Here is a 14,585-nt window from a genome sequence, read left to right on the forward strand (position 1 = left end):
CCTCTGCCCTGCAGCTGTGGGAGCCAGGTTGCTGGCAGATATCCTATTCCCAGGTTACTTGGTGCCTCAGTGGCACAACTGGGGCCACATTAGCTGACTGCAGACCCACTGCCAGCATCCCCTCCTGGCATGCAAGTGACTTTCCAGGGACTCATACCTGAGAATGCTTTTGCTGTTCTTCGTGTATCTAAAGATCCTGATTGGATGGATTAGGTAGAATTTGGTTTATTTTCCAAAAGGAGAAATACTGAGAGTACAGTAGGGCTGGAGAAGTTAACAAATCTAAAGGTTGTGACTTAACAGAGCATGTGGCCTGTGCTGATTACAGAACAGTCAAAATAAATTACTCTTTGCTCTTCACAGTGTGTAGTATTGAGGAATTCACCATTTGGAGAAGTTTTGTCTTCACTCTGTACACTGCATAATGCTCAGTATGAACAGTCATCAAAGGAGTAGACCAAACAGCAGATTCATTAAAACCTGTGTGTTCCCAGCTGCTGAGATTAAAAAACATATGGGTACAAAAAGCACAAAGTCTCCAAATCGGTTGAGGAATTGCCCTGTGAGCACGTTTCCCACTCTGGTATGAGGTAGAATGAGTTCCTTCATCTCTGCCAACGTGATACAGATACCTGTGTTGCTTCTTTCCTCAACAAGTGATCCACTTGCTCCTCTCTGGCTCCTTCCAGACACGTCTGACATCCGTCTTCTTTCCTTTCATAGCTTTCTGGGAAGGGAGAGGCATTTTTTACAGCAGGGGTGGGAGAAAGAGCCCACATTTGCTCAAACAGTGTGCTCTGCCTGTGAGCACCAGAGCTGAAGCAGGCAGTGCCTGTGCGACTGTTCTTGGTGTGCCTGCCATTCCAGTGACATACAGAAGTCATATCAGGGACATCTGCATCACCTATGGGAAAGAGTATGTGCCAGCAAGCAAAACTGAGCATGTATGCAGTGACCAGAGAGCCCACCCTCTTTCACAAGGTGGGCAGAATAGTTAAGTATGATGTAGGTGGTGCTGGGTGTGTGCATTGTGGAGAGGAGGCACAGGTGAATTATTTAGCCTTTGCTGAAAAGAACAAGACAGAGTCTTTCACATCTCTTTCAATGAGCTGTTCAGTGGGTGATCTGCTGCTAAAGAGTTTCTCTTTCTTTTTTTCCCCCTCCCTCCTTGGCCTGCAGGTCTCAAGGGAAGAAGGAGGAGGCTGTAATCTTACTGAGGGACTCCATCAAATATGGCCCAGACTTCGCAGATGCCTACTCAAGCCTGGCCTCACTGCTGGCTGAACAGGTAACAGGCCTTATTTGGGGCTCCTGCTCCTCCTGAGGGCTGATGCACCAGTGCTGCAGTTGCAAAGTGGAAACACTCACTCTTCCTTTGCAGAGTGGAAACACTCTCACTTCACACATGTGCAGCAAGTGCACAAACCTGGAGCTATCTGGAGAGATCTGTTGGGCTGCTGTTTTAGAGATGACTTGTTCAGTATGGAAGACAACTCGGTCTCAATGAGTAATTACACCCACGTGGTGTGATTCTGAACTAAATCACTGTTAAAGTTGTGAATTCATGCACTTTCTTCTCCTCCCTACATCTTTAGCAAAGTCTTTATCTGCACCTTGAATGCTGACGGCACAATAGGTGAGTGCCCCCCCCTCCCCCATGCACACCTACAGAGGTAACCTTGGGGTTTTATAAGAAAGCCCTCCAAAAGTAGGAAAAGCCAGAAACAAGATTTCTGAATTTCTGCTTTTCAGTTCTGCCCCTTGCATCTAACCCATCAGGATACAGCCCTTAATTACCACAGTCAGTGATCACATACAGTGGGTGGAGAGGCTCAGTTGCTTTATGTTGCTCTTAATGAGCAGCTGTTCAATATTTGATTTAACCTCATTGTTCAATATGTGCCCTAGACCTTATTTACTGCACAGGGCCCAGACTGTGCTCCGGAGGCAGGATTACTCATTTCTTCATGGGCTTTTTCACCACGCTCATTGCTCAGGGCTCTCACTGCTTGCTGTAGTGAGGTAATTTCCTTCTAAAGGTCTCTGTGAGGTGAAATACTGTCTCCACATAGGAAAAGGGAAATTGAGGCATAAAAAAAAGTGTGGGTGCCCACACTGAGACCACCACACCCTTCTTTCCTGCAAGCAGGCAGCAGCACATATGAGGGATGCTGTTTTGGGCACCGCTCCCATGGTCTGCAGCCACAACCAATAGCCCTAGTCTGGCCCTGTAATGGTGTGTGGTAAGGTCCTTGCACAGCAAACACAAGCTTCTACACAGCTTTTGAAAACTGATTTTTTCTCCCTAGAATTTCAGATCTTACCGTTCTATAGCATGGGATGCTAAAGCTTTCTAAATAAAAGCCTGCCAAAATGCAAATACAGACACAACAATGGAATGCCATCTTTCACTATTTTCCATTAGTCTGGTTAATTAAATTTTCTCTCTGCAAGTGGATAAATTTCAGCTGAACTGTGGCTTTGGCTTCTTTAATGATGTAGACACTGCAAAATTCATCTATGATGTATACAGGTTACTTAAAGACATGCTGTTTTATTTTCCATTTTAAATGACTTTCAAGTGCTTGAATATTATCGATATCAGCTGCAGGAATCTAGAAATATAGTATATGAATTGAAAGAAGAACCCTGTTGAATGGGAACTCTCCTTTGAATGAGCCCCTCTGTGAGTCTCCTGCAAGTATAGGAAATGAGTTGTCTGTAGTAATACCTGGTTTTAATATTAATTGAATTTATTAATTAGAACCATCAGTTGTAAGGTCAACAGAGCAATAAAACGACTATAGAACCCTGAGGTCTTTTGCCCAAAGGAAATGTCATTAGTAAGGCCTGCAATAATTCATCTGCTTTTATGTATAGATCGTTCATCCTCTTGTGACTTGAGTAATTGCTGAGGAAGAAAAGATAGTTTGTAAGGTTTCTTTAGAAAATAACAACTTCCTGCAAGCTTTTAACACATTCTCATGTTCAGCCACAGCTGATGAGTGCCTGATTGAGCACCTCCTTCCTCACACACCCGTCCTAGTGACCTTGGCAGGGATCCTACCTCAAACGTTTGAGAGAGGGGCTGACGAGCTAAAAGCTGCACATTTAAATAACGCTCATGAACTGATCACTTCTGTGACCAGCTTCTGCTCTTTCAGCTTTGCATTAAGGCTGAGAAAGAGGAAAAACCAGCTGAAGTGACACAGTAAAACAGTATCGGAACTGTAAAAAATACTGCAAGAGAAAAGTCTCCTGCACCATTCACCTGCTACATGCCATGATTGCCCTTTTCTCTCCTTGCTAGTTGATTCAGAAATCAGAGCCCACCTTCACACTGTATAGAAATTTATGTTGTTTGTTCCTTTTATAAGTGCATGCTCTCACTATTGCTCTCTGCTTGATAGCATAACTCACTCACAACATATTGCTGCTTTCCCCAATCGTTTCAGTGGTACTAGAATAAGAAATCAAACATCTTTTGCCACTGTCGTGACCCTGTACAGTGGTTCCCCTCTGAACCAATGCAGCTACATTGTACTCAGAGGGCAGTGAGGCCCTGGCACAGCTGCCCATAGAAGCTGTGGTGCCCCATCCCTGGGGGCACTCAGGGCCAGGCTGGATGGGGCCCTGGGCAGCTGGAGCTGCTGAGTGGCAGCCCTGCCTATGGCAGGGGGTTAGGACTGCATAGGCTTATAAGTCCCTTCCAGCCCAAGCTGTTTCATGATTCTGTGAACACCTTCTTTCTAGCATTTTCAGATTTGTCAATCATCTCAGGCTACTGGATGGTTCTTTTCAAGCTCTAGTTTCTGGATCCAAAGGTTTCCTAGTATTTTTTCTTTTTTTCTGTTTTTCCTTTTTCTTTTTTGAAAGAATATTAGCCTACACTAGGAAAAAGAAACTTTTTAACCCACTTAGCTGCAGAAGAGAGCCTGCTCAGGCATATCCACACTGAAAATTCAAGTCATAAGGAAAAAAAAAAGCAACAGAAAAGTAGGCTTAAAAACCCTACAGTTTAACTGAGAGATCCTTATGTGCATAATTTTTCTAATATCATAAAAATCTCATACATTTTTAAGCCTGTCTTATGAATTTTGTGAGCTTGATGAATGTTTCATGGAGGGCTGGGAAGTGGCGTTATTAAGTGTTAATGAGAATCAAGCCTTGATGAACTTAGAGCATTTCTCCTCGAAAGAGGAGCGGCTGTGAGGGGGAAATCTCTGGCAGAAAGAGGTGGGCCCACCCTTCCCCACTTCTGACTGCTCTCAGTACAAATGCTTTGTTAGAGAAATCATTCCAGACTCTGCACTGAGCCTGAGGCATGCAGGGTTAGGATGTTAGATGCCAAAAAAGCATTGTACAAATGCGTGTGCAATGCAACCGTGACAAAAATGCTAAAAGTGCTTAGAATCAGGCAGTGGGAATGCTTTTGAGATGGCACTCTGCTGCTAATCCAGATTAGCACAGCCCTGTCTTGCTTCAAGATCGGCTTTATGGTCGATAAATAATACAAAGGAAACTGACATCCATGCATACAAAGCCGTACTCGTCTGCTGCAAATTAAAATTAGAGGAAAAGAAATCAATACAGAAAAACTTCAAAATATACCTGTTAATGCATGTCTAACACACACACTTTCTCAAGAAGTTACTGTTCATTTCAGTCAGTTCTGATGGTTGCTTCACTTTTCCTGACCCTGCAGGATAATGACATCAAATTCACATAAATACATGCACGATGTCCAAACTTAAGCACTTTTAAAAAATGTGTTTCTGTGTTTTATCCCACCCTATCTTTCTGCTGGCTGACCTTCATCACGTAAATGTGAAAGCACTTAACCATGACAAACCATTTGCTTTCATCAAGCCATGGTCTTCCAATGCTATTAATTCCAGCTTTCCAGTTCTGAAATAGGAGGTGAGAAAGGAGTCTGTTCATTTGAACAGCTACAGACCCAATGCTGCTCTCAGGTTCACCCTTTAAATCCAGAGGAAGCCCGGTACGCTCTGGGATTTGCAGGACTGGAGGAGAGTTCACAGCTGGACTGAAGAGCAAAACCAGCTCTGCTTCACACAGAGAAGTGGACCAGGATCCCAAAACCAGTACTTTTTCAGGGACCGCCTTGACAGCCAGACATTGAGCCAAGAAGACACTGTGCTCTTGACACCAGGCTGTTGGATGCCAATCACAGAGAGCATTGGTGGGACAGGGAGTGAATGGATCCATCTCATTTCAGCTCCTCTGCATACGGTCCGCTGTGGTGTTGCCAGGCTTTCCTTATAGGGCTTTGAATGGTTGATTTTGCCTGGGAGCTTTGTTAGGAGATTGTGAGGTTTGTCACCATAAGGCTGCTCCATAGAAGCGGAAAAATTGGGAAAAAAAAGTCTTTGCCTCAGGAGTTTTACCTGGCATCCCTCCATACTGCTGTTTTCCATTGCGAGCAACCTTCCTGCCCTAAGTACACCCAACAGCAAAACTCTGAGCTTAGGTGGGAGGAAAACCTTAATAAGTGGTGCTAGTGAGCATGTGGGCAGCTGGCACGTACTGTCTGGCTGGAGGGAAATGGAAACCTTATTAAGTTGCTATTTGATCCAAACTAGATGCCTTGTTTCTGTTTCAGGACCTGCTGCCTGTAGCTCAGGCTAGACGGGTCACAGCTGGTGGGACACTTCCATAAGCAGGGTGTTCCCAAAGGAAAGATGTGCATTTTTCAGAAATGCTCTGCACCTACAAGTCTCCTTGAAATCTATGCAAAATGTAAGAGCTCAGCCTATTGGAGAATCAGCAATAGCACATCCCATCAGTCCCAGGGAGGTACATCTCACACATTGATAACACCTGTTTTTCATCTGAATCTGTCAGGTTTTCCCCACTCTTCCATCACCCCCAGTCCTCCTCCTGCTTCCCACATTGCCTTGTGCAAGCTCCCTATCCCTCAGCTGTCATGCACACCGAGCTTTCATTTCTTATTTTCCCTGCTGCTCAGGGAATGAAGAGCAGAGCTCCTGAGGGGGAAAGTTAGCCAGCAAGATGCTCATTAAACAAATAAATTAAAACATATCAGCTCCCAAATGACAGATTGGTAACAGAACCAACATGACCCCTGTCGCTATGTGTTTCCCAGCTGGGTGCATGCTAGCTGAGGCTCACTGGCATTGCACACAAATTGCCCAACCTTTTCCAACTGATGTTTTTGTTTCACAGGTAGCTCCAGTTGTGAATGCATGGGGGGAAAGCTGTTAGGATTGCTCTGGCATACCAGAGTGGAGATATATTATGTCTTTGTCACAGGGTAAAATGTTGGCTGCTCAGAAGCCGGAGGCCATGTTCCCCTGCTAAGGGGCTTAGAGGGGGAGGGCTGGTGCCTGAGCTCCCTGTATGGCAAGGGGAGCACACTGGTGGTGCCAACGTGGGCACTGCCTCAATCTCCTTTTCCTTTGGAAAAATATTCTCAGAAGGATTAATGCTGCAGTGGCACAGGCTGCCCGGGGTGGTGGTGGAGTCACCATCCCTGGAGATGTTCCAGAACTGTGAGGTGTGGCACTGATGGACGTGGTTATTGGGCATGGTGGGGATAGGGGGATGATTGGACTGGATGATCTCACTGGTCTTTTCTAATCTTAATGATTCTGTGATTTTGTGATCCTGTTTCAAGGAACGGCTGAAGGAAGCAGAGGAGGTCTACAAGACTGGCATAGAGAATTGTCCAGAGAGCTCCGATCTGCACAACAACTATGGTGTTTTCTTGGTTGATACCGGTAAGTGAGATGGAACAAAGGATTTTCTCTCTTGGGATTATTTGCTTTGATTATTTTATTCAGCGCTATACTTCTAAAAGAGTTTCAAAAGGTACTGCAGAGCAGTAGCTGTGCCTCTACTGTAGCTTAGAAATAAATATCCCTGCTCTCTTGAGCTGGCAGTGTTCTGAAATGTGTAGTCATTGCACTCAGTGTGCAGCAAAGGCATTCAGCCTGCATGTTTCCTCCACTGTTTCTCACCATCTTTGCACAGGCAGTTCTCTCTTCAATTCGAGCTGGGCAGCACCCTAACAATTCTGCAATTTCTCTGGGATAGCAGGCAGCATCAAGTAAAACCTCAGTTTAAAACCCTAGGCACACAAGTGGATCATTATTGTCTTTGAAGCACTTGCAGCTCTTTAGTGACAAAGCAGCTCTTTGACTAAAGGTTGAGTGCCACTGCTATAAAAACAAATATGGCTTTTAAACCACAATCCTTTGTGAAAACAAAATGTAAGATACTATGGGGTGAATTGATTTCTCAGGGGCTCCATAATGACATAGAAAGCCTTTCTTTTTCTGAGTTCCTGGTTCCCATCCAACTTCCATGGACTCAGGCACTTCCTGGCATCCACATAAAATGCACCTGCAGTTGCCACCTCTTACTGACAGCTTTATAAGCTTCCAAATCTGAGCTGACAAAGAGCTAGTGGAAACCAAGCCATTCCCTGAAGTCTCTCCAGAACAGAGCTCTGACTCAGTGGAGAAGCATCATAGACTTGCAGTGTATTGCTGCTCCTGGTTCAGTCCCTTTCACGCTGTGCACAGCTCTGGTGGTGCTTGGGAAGCAAGGACAATGGCAAAGGGCCGTGCCCTTCCGTGTGCAGCTGGCTGTCCTCCCCCTGAGCTGACACTCAGCCATCACTCTCCTATGGTACCAATGTAAAATAAATATGAAGCCAACAGGAATATTCATCATTGAAAAATGCCTTGCAGCAATCATGACAGGCACTGAGATCCTGAATTTGCGCACTGGCAAAATTCAAACTTGCAAATGATAAAAACTCCAGCATTGTACTCCTCTCTCTTTCACGACCCAGATGAACGGCCCTATGCCTGCCAAAATTTTGGGTTCAAATGCAGTGCAGCACTCTTTCTTTTTTGCACTTGGGTGTTCTGCCAAAGTCCAAACTAACTTTTTCTGTTTTATTACTACACTTCCCTACACACAAACAATAGGAAAAAAAAACCAAAAAAACATTGAATTTCAAAACTGAAATCCTGACAAGTAAATTACCTCTAGGGAGACATGGTAAAGTGTGAAGGAGCCATGAGGGACTCAGCCTGTGTTCCCCACAGTGGACACTGGAGAATGGCTGTGATGCACCATCCTGGGAACCTGCAGGTTTTGTGCAAGGACCTCCAGCAAGTGTCAGCTCTGGAGATATGTATCTCTAGGTGACTCTGCAGTGAATAGGGATGCTCAATGTATCTCCCTTCCTGATTTGTGTAGTAATTTACTTTGAACAGGACAGGCATTGGTTGACCTTGAGGACTTCAGTGCTCGCCTAGCTGCTTTCCTGGCCTGTTTTGTAGGTGTGGTTTTCACAAACCTCCATCTCCTCAGCAGTGGAAGCAGAGTGAGACTGCTGCTGGATGCTTTAAGAAATCTTACCCTGAAGGATAAGCAGTTGGTCTTTGATGAATCTTAAGTGCTTCTAAATCTCCCGATAGACTTCTCCAGATCTCCTATAGAGGAAATAACCGAGGAGTGTTAATGGTACTTTTATGTTGCGTAGATAATCTCAAGAAAACCAAACTTTGTCTGGAAAGCTGTGAAAATAAAATTCCCACAGCAGCTTATGTTCAGTGCTCGAACACACACAGGCTGTTTCAAGTTCTGTTTTCCAGCTAGAAATTGAATTAAATTATTTTTGAGAGATTTGGCTTAAAAATGCCAATTCTGTAACGTAGGGATGTCCAATCATTTGGCTTGCCTGAGCAGCACTGAATGAGGAGGAATTGTTTTGGGCCTCATATAAAGTATATCCTATAGTTAATGTGCAAAAGTAACAAAACTTTTGCTTTTACGTATTTAATTAAAACATAAAAAGAAAGTGGGTTGGAAGTGTAGGCAGTCTAATGCTTTGCTGATGGACACAGATCTGTATCAGTTTTCACCACCAGATTAGTTTTTCTAGACTATACGAACCAATTAAACCCACACTGTAGCTCAATTTACAGTATTTGCATTATTGAAATATTGGGACTTTTTACTGTGCCCCATTCATTTCTTCAGTAGCTGCTTAATGGGTTCTGCACTGCAGGGTTCCTCTTGAGGACAGACATTGTTTAGATAAATAAAAATATACTACAAGAAATAGCACTGAAGTTGATGAATGAGTGGTCTGGCACCTTTCTTCCATTCAAGTTGAGCATTGGCATTTCCTAAAAATACAGCACACTGGTGAATTATTTTGGGCTTTCAGAGGCATTTGCAGTCTTATATTGTGGTGGTGATGATGTCATGGCCTGCAGGACCTTTCCCAGGTAGAGCGTTTCTCACAGTGAAGCAGTGCCACCCAATGGCACTGAAGCACAGAGACAGGGCCAATGTGCTCCAGAGTAGGCATCCAGACACCTGTGGGCTCAGATTTATTGCACTGAGCTGAGAATGAGCTACTGGCAGTTACTCCCATGCACAATGCGTAAAGACTGAGCAGGACCAACACTAAAAGGTGGTAAGGAATAGTCTCTGGTTTGAAACGGCCTAAACGATTTGCAATGTTGGGGCTGCAAGGAACGTTGGTGGCTTGTTCTCTGTGCCTCTGTGGACCGCTCTCTCAGAGCCAGTGGATTACAGGTACGAGGGTGCTTTCATGGGAGGTGGGACACACACAGGGGTTACAACCCTTCGAGTGGGATAGGATGGGCTGAAGCACTGGTGTAAAAGTGTTTTCTTCTCCAGGGGCTCCTGAAAGAGCCGTGTCCCACTACAGACAGGCCATCCACCTGAGCCCCACGCACCATGTCGCCATGGTCAACTTGGGCAGGCTTCACCGCTCCCTAGGTCAGAACAAAGAGGCTGAGGCATGGTACAAGCGGTAAGGAACTGAAGTGGGAGGAGAAAGTTTCCCTTGACCCTCCATATGGCTCATTTCTGCTGAAATGCCTGTGATACTTGAAACTGTCAGTGCATGCTTGGATTCTCCATCCATTCAAAATCAGATTTATTTGGCTACTTCTTGTGAGAAGTGCTAGACAGCACTGACTGAGGCCTCCAGGCTGAGCACACTGCTGCTTTTGGGTTGGGTTTTTTCCAGAGGGATGTTCTAACAACAAGGTCAGAGGTGTTTTCAATAGTTTGAGCAGATTTTTAGTGCTGTTCCCACTGTGCTGAGAGTTGCTGTGTGAGTGATGTGCCAGTAACAGCTATGAGTCCTACATAGCCCCGCCTCCCTTTTGGCATCCCAACCTGTGCTTGTACTCCCTGCCCCTGCCAGCTATCCCAGCACCCGCTGTATGCTCATATGCACTTTGGATTTGGCCTCTCCCTCTTGGATGGCTGGAGAAATTGCTGCTGTGGGCACACTTATCCCTCCCCATGACCTTAAAATCAAGCTTCCCATGGTGGGATGAGAATGCCATGCAGAGTGGAGAGCTTTACTGCTCCATCTCAGTGCAAGCCACAGCTCACTCTTCTTTGATTCCCACATCACCTGGAAACATCTCTTCTTCTCAAATTCCAGGGCACTGAAGGTATCCCGCAAGGCTGAAATCCTGTCTCCACTGGGGGCTCTGTACTACAACACGGGGAGATATGAAGAAGCTTTGCAAGTTTACAGAGAAGCAGCATCACTGCAGCCTTCAAACAAAGAGACCCGACTGGCTTTGGTGAGTATGGGGTGGGCATGGCCAAGCCAAGGCCACCTGTGGAGCCCACTGCCCACATTAGTGTGGCCAGAGCCTCAGAGCTTGGTGCTATCTCCATGCCAGCCATCCAGTGACCATCTCTCCCACTCTATTTGTTTCCTCCTCATTTCCTGTCAACCTGAGAACATGTGTCTCAGCCACTATCTTTCCTGGCTGTGTTTGGCCCTTCCATCCTTCCTAGAGGTGCTGCCTCTTAACACCAACTCCTGCCTCAATGGAGCCTAGCACCAGCACTATATATTAGTTAGCTGAGCTTTTAAAATCATAAGTCTTAATATGACTCCACAGGCCCAGGTGTTAGCAATGATGGGGCGGACGAAGGAAGCAGAGAAGATGACAAACCATATACTTGATGAAGATGTGGAGTGCCTGGAGTGCTACCGCCTTCTGTCAGCCATCTACAGCAAGCAGGAGCACTATGCTAAGGTACCGTGGTTGCAAGATACCCTTGTCTAGAGGGCTCACATATAGAATTCCATCTCTCCAGAGATGTCATGTCCCACAGCACACAGGAGATTTTTTTTTTTCCACTGTGCATCATGATTTTTGAAGTTTATGAGCACTTCCTGCTTGTGTTGCACTCAGCCCCGTTGCCCATCAGCCATAGGCATCTAAAAAACCCATTTCCACATGCAATAACTGTGGGGCAAACAAGGGAAGGAAAATGACTTGTTGCTTTTCTGGCTCGTGTTCTTAGAGGCCTTAGTAGTGGTGAGACCATCAGAAGGGGAAGGGCATAGAATACAGTGATTCAGTGTCCTCTTGCTTTTTCACAGGCGCTTGAAGCTATAGATAAAGCTCTTCAGCTAAAGCCAAAGGACCCAAAAATCATATCAGAGCTCTTCTTCACTAAAGGAAACCAGCTGAGAGAACAGAATCTCCTTGATGAGGCTTTTGAGGTATGACTGCTCTAAGCCCCCTGTTTAGTTGTATAGGTTAAAATGCTAAGTTAACTCTTTGTGTCTAATACTCCATGATGCATATACCTTGGCTGTTGGCTTTGGTTATTTATCAGTTCATCAGTAGTACAGCTAAAGATAAGGAGTAGCCAACTTCACTAGTTAGTTAGAACTTCTCTCCTCAACAGAGGGCTGCTTTCTACCCTTCACATCTATCTTTTTTATTCCAGTGTGAAAATACAGCTTCTTGCCTCGAGAGATTAATTATGGAGTCATGGTGGGACCATAGTAGAGCTCAGGCACTGACCAGACCCTTGATCTATCCTGCCCCAGCCCCTCTCACTGGCAGTGGCAACTCCAGGTGGCTCAGCTGAAAGCTCAGGGACCTGTGAGAGCTCGCAATGTCGTTATATCTCACCTCATTAACTAATAGCTGATAGACTGGCTTATCCTGTAGAACAGAAGGCTTGACAGCTCAGAAATTATGTTAATGCTGAATAATAGCACAGACAATTATGTTACTGGGACGGATCAGACTATTCTCAGTATCCCTAGAGACATGTAATCCTAGTTTGAATTCTCTTCTGTTCTGAAACGGTAAAAACAGTGCTGACAGAGTCCACAAAGTCTTTTTTGCTTGTCCAGAGTACAGTGGCAGAAGCAATGGGGAGGAATAGAGCTGCGCTCAGGTGCTTGTGGAACTCACGTGGAGGTGGCTTTACCATAGTCTGCAGTCAGCTCCAAATTAAAGCCTTGCAGAGGGAGTGCACACTTCATTATTTTTGTGTGTTGTTCCAGTGCTGCTTTTGTTCAAAGACCCAGGCTCCTAACCTAAAAATGTTTCATATTTATGTAGAACTATAAACGGGCTGTGGAGCTCAATTCTGACCAAGCTCAGGCCTGGATGAATATGGGAGGCATTGAGCACATCAAGGTATGTTAATTTTGCTTTTCTTTAAGCTGTCAGCTGCAGGGACTACTTGGGACAGAAAGCTAAATTTGCTTCAGATTGCCAAGAGTTGCACATTTATGCACCTGTATGGATCAGTAATCATCCTTGACATATTCTATCCAAAAAACAGGAAAGTCTGTACAATCCCAGCTAGATTTTCCCAACCAGATTGCTTAGAAATATTTAATATAAATCCCGTGTTTTTAAGAGGACAGGCTGCAAGGATCAACCTGCCCATCTCTTATGTTTCTGTGCCCGAATTATTGACCTACCTTAGAAAAATTTCACAGTGAGCCAACTTCCAAAATTCCTTTCTACCTAATAAGTTTAGTAAAGATGTCTAATGCAGAATACTGACATGAAATTATGGAAATAGCCAGCTTTCTTATCTTTGTGAATTCTTTAACATATAACTATGATTTGGGTCTTAAGGATTCACACTGTGTGACATCCTCCAGGTATTCTCCAAGTAAAATTAACTCTTCTGGTACAGTATAATGGGAAAAATGTAAATCCACTTTTTGCCATGTGTTAGTTTGAATTTAAGTCCACAGCACTCGGTGATCCGTTTCACAATGAAATATTCCAGCTACATAATAATATTCTGTTTTATAAACACTTTTCTCTTGGTATTACAGTTTTCACTTTTCCCAAGCAATGAACTTTCTATGCCAGGGAATACAAATGCAACCTGTCACTCATTTTCTTTGTAGGGAAACTACATCACTGCCCGTGGCTACTATGAGAAAGCTTTGCAGCTGGTACCAAACAGCAAGTTGCTAAAGGAGAATCTGGCCAAGCTCGATCGCTTGGAGAAACGGTTTCAGGAAGTCCAGGAGAAAGATCAGACATAGCATTCAGTCACACCAGTGGAAAGAAACTCGTACCCCTTGGAGAAGAATGCGGTGGAAGCCTATTGCTCAAAGTGACACTGAAGGAATTTTGGCAGGACTCAGAGTTACGGAAGGCAATTTTTGAATGCATGCTTACGTTTGATCAAATAACAGGAGGCACTCTGCTCCTGTGGGACATGCTGGAGAATTACTTAAAACCTTCCTTTAATCCAGATTTATGTTTAGGCTGAACCCATTTTAATCACACTGTGAGTGGTGGGACATATAACTCCAATATCATGGTTATCACTAGGGAAGCCATGGGGACAAAGCACTCATTCATTGAAGCAGGGGTGAAGTAGCACCTCCTGTTCCTCAACACAGGCTGACCTTGTCCACAGAGAGCACCACTGATGAGCTTTGTTGCAAGTGCTGCCAGGTCCATCTGGGCCAGGAAGGATGGTCCTATAGGTCACATAAAAAGGTTTCAAAGGGTTGATGGTGAGGAAATGGTGGCCACTGATACAGCTCTAAATGTGACTTGAAGATGATTCTAAAGAAAGGGAAAGCAGTATCTGAATACCACCCTAGAAGGATAATTGAACAACAGGGCCAAATGACCCTTTGAGGAAAAACCTCAGTGGAATGTTTTATGCATATGATAGTCATTTTGTAATAATTTGGGTACATGATATCAGTATTGTTAAATACCATGTAGCTTTACCCTTTGCTCTCTCCCTGCAGGACAAATAAATACTATCCTGCAAAAGTGTGGAAGTATTCAAATGCAGTAAGAAACTCTAGGATTACTTGTCTTCCTGTCCAGTCCCCAGCAAAAACAAAACAAAACAACAACAAAGCAAAAAACAATAAAACTGATTGGTGTAGGAGGTAAAATAAAGCCACAGAATGATTAGGGAAATTTTGGCAGGCTGGGAAGGTACTAAGGAGGCTTTTTATGGGTGTGCAGGGACAAAGCCCATTCATCATGGTGATAACACTGACAAAACACTTTGTCAGAGTGTTCTCACCCCCTCCCCTAAGAGATGCAGAAAATAAGCTATAGCTAATCAGTCATAAATCTCTATTTTTAAATGCTGAAATGGAAAAACAAGTTCTCTTCAGAATTGGGGTTTTTATTTTTGAGCTTTATTTATTTAACTTATACTCAAATGATTAATATATTTTCTCTGTTTTATATCAATTGGGCAGTGTCATTCACAGCTGG

General features: G+C 44.3%; 1 protein-coding gene across 2 annotated transcripts in view; it reads left to right on the forward strand.

Moving 5' to 3' along the window:
* The window catches only part of TMTC1 (transmembrane O-mannosyltransferase targeting cadherins 1), a 147,000-nt gene extending 133,489 nt beyond the window's left edge, over positions 1–13,511 (forward strand). For both annotated transcript variants that reach the window (XM_048934325.1, XM_048934326.1), the window contains exons 13-20: positions 1,180–1,288; positions 6,659–6,761; positions 9,709–9,844; positions 10,490–10,634; positions 10,962–11,099; positions 11,450–11,572; positions 12,429–12,506; positions 13,238–13,511. In XM_048934325.1, coding sequence (XP_048790282.1) covers positions 1,180–1,288; positions 6,659–6,761; positions 9,709–9,844; positions 10,490–10,634; positions 10,962–11,099; positions 11,450–11,572; positions 12,429–12,506; positions 13,238–13,378 — 973 coding nt within the window. In that variant the 3' untranslated portion in view covers positions 13,379–13,511. The remainder of the gene's footprint in view (positions 1–1,179; positions 1,289–6,658; positions 6,762–9,708; positions 9,845–10,489; positions 10,635–10,961; positions 11,100–11,449; positions 11,573–12,428; positions 12,507–13,237) is intronic.
* The last annotated feature ends 1,074 nt before the right edge of the window (positions 13,512–14,585 follow it).

The sequence above is a fragment of the Lagopus muta genome, chromosome 1 (genome assembly GCF_023343835.1).
Source record: "Lagopus muta isolate bLagMut1 chromosome 1, bLagMut1 primary, whole genome shotgun sequence".
In the NCBI taxonomy this organism is placed as follows: Eukaryota; Metazoa; Chordata; class Aves; order Galliformes; family Phasianidae; genus Lagopus; species Lagopus muta.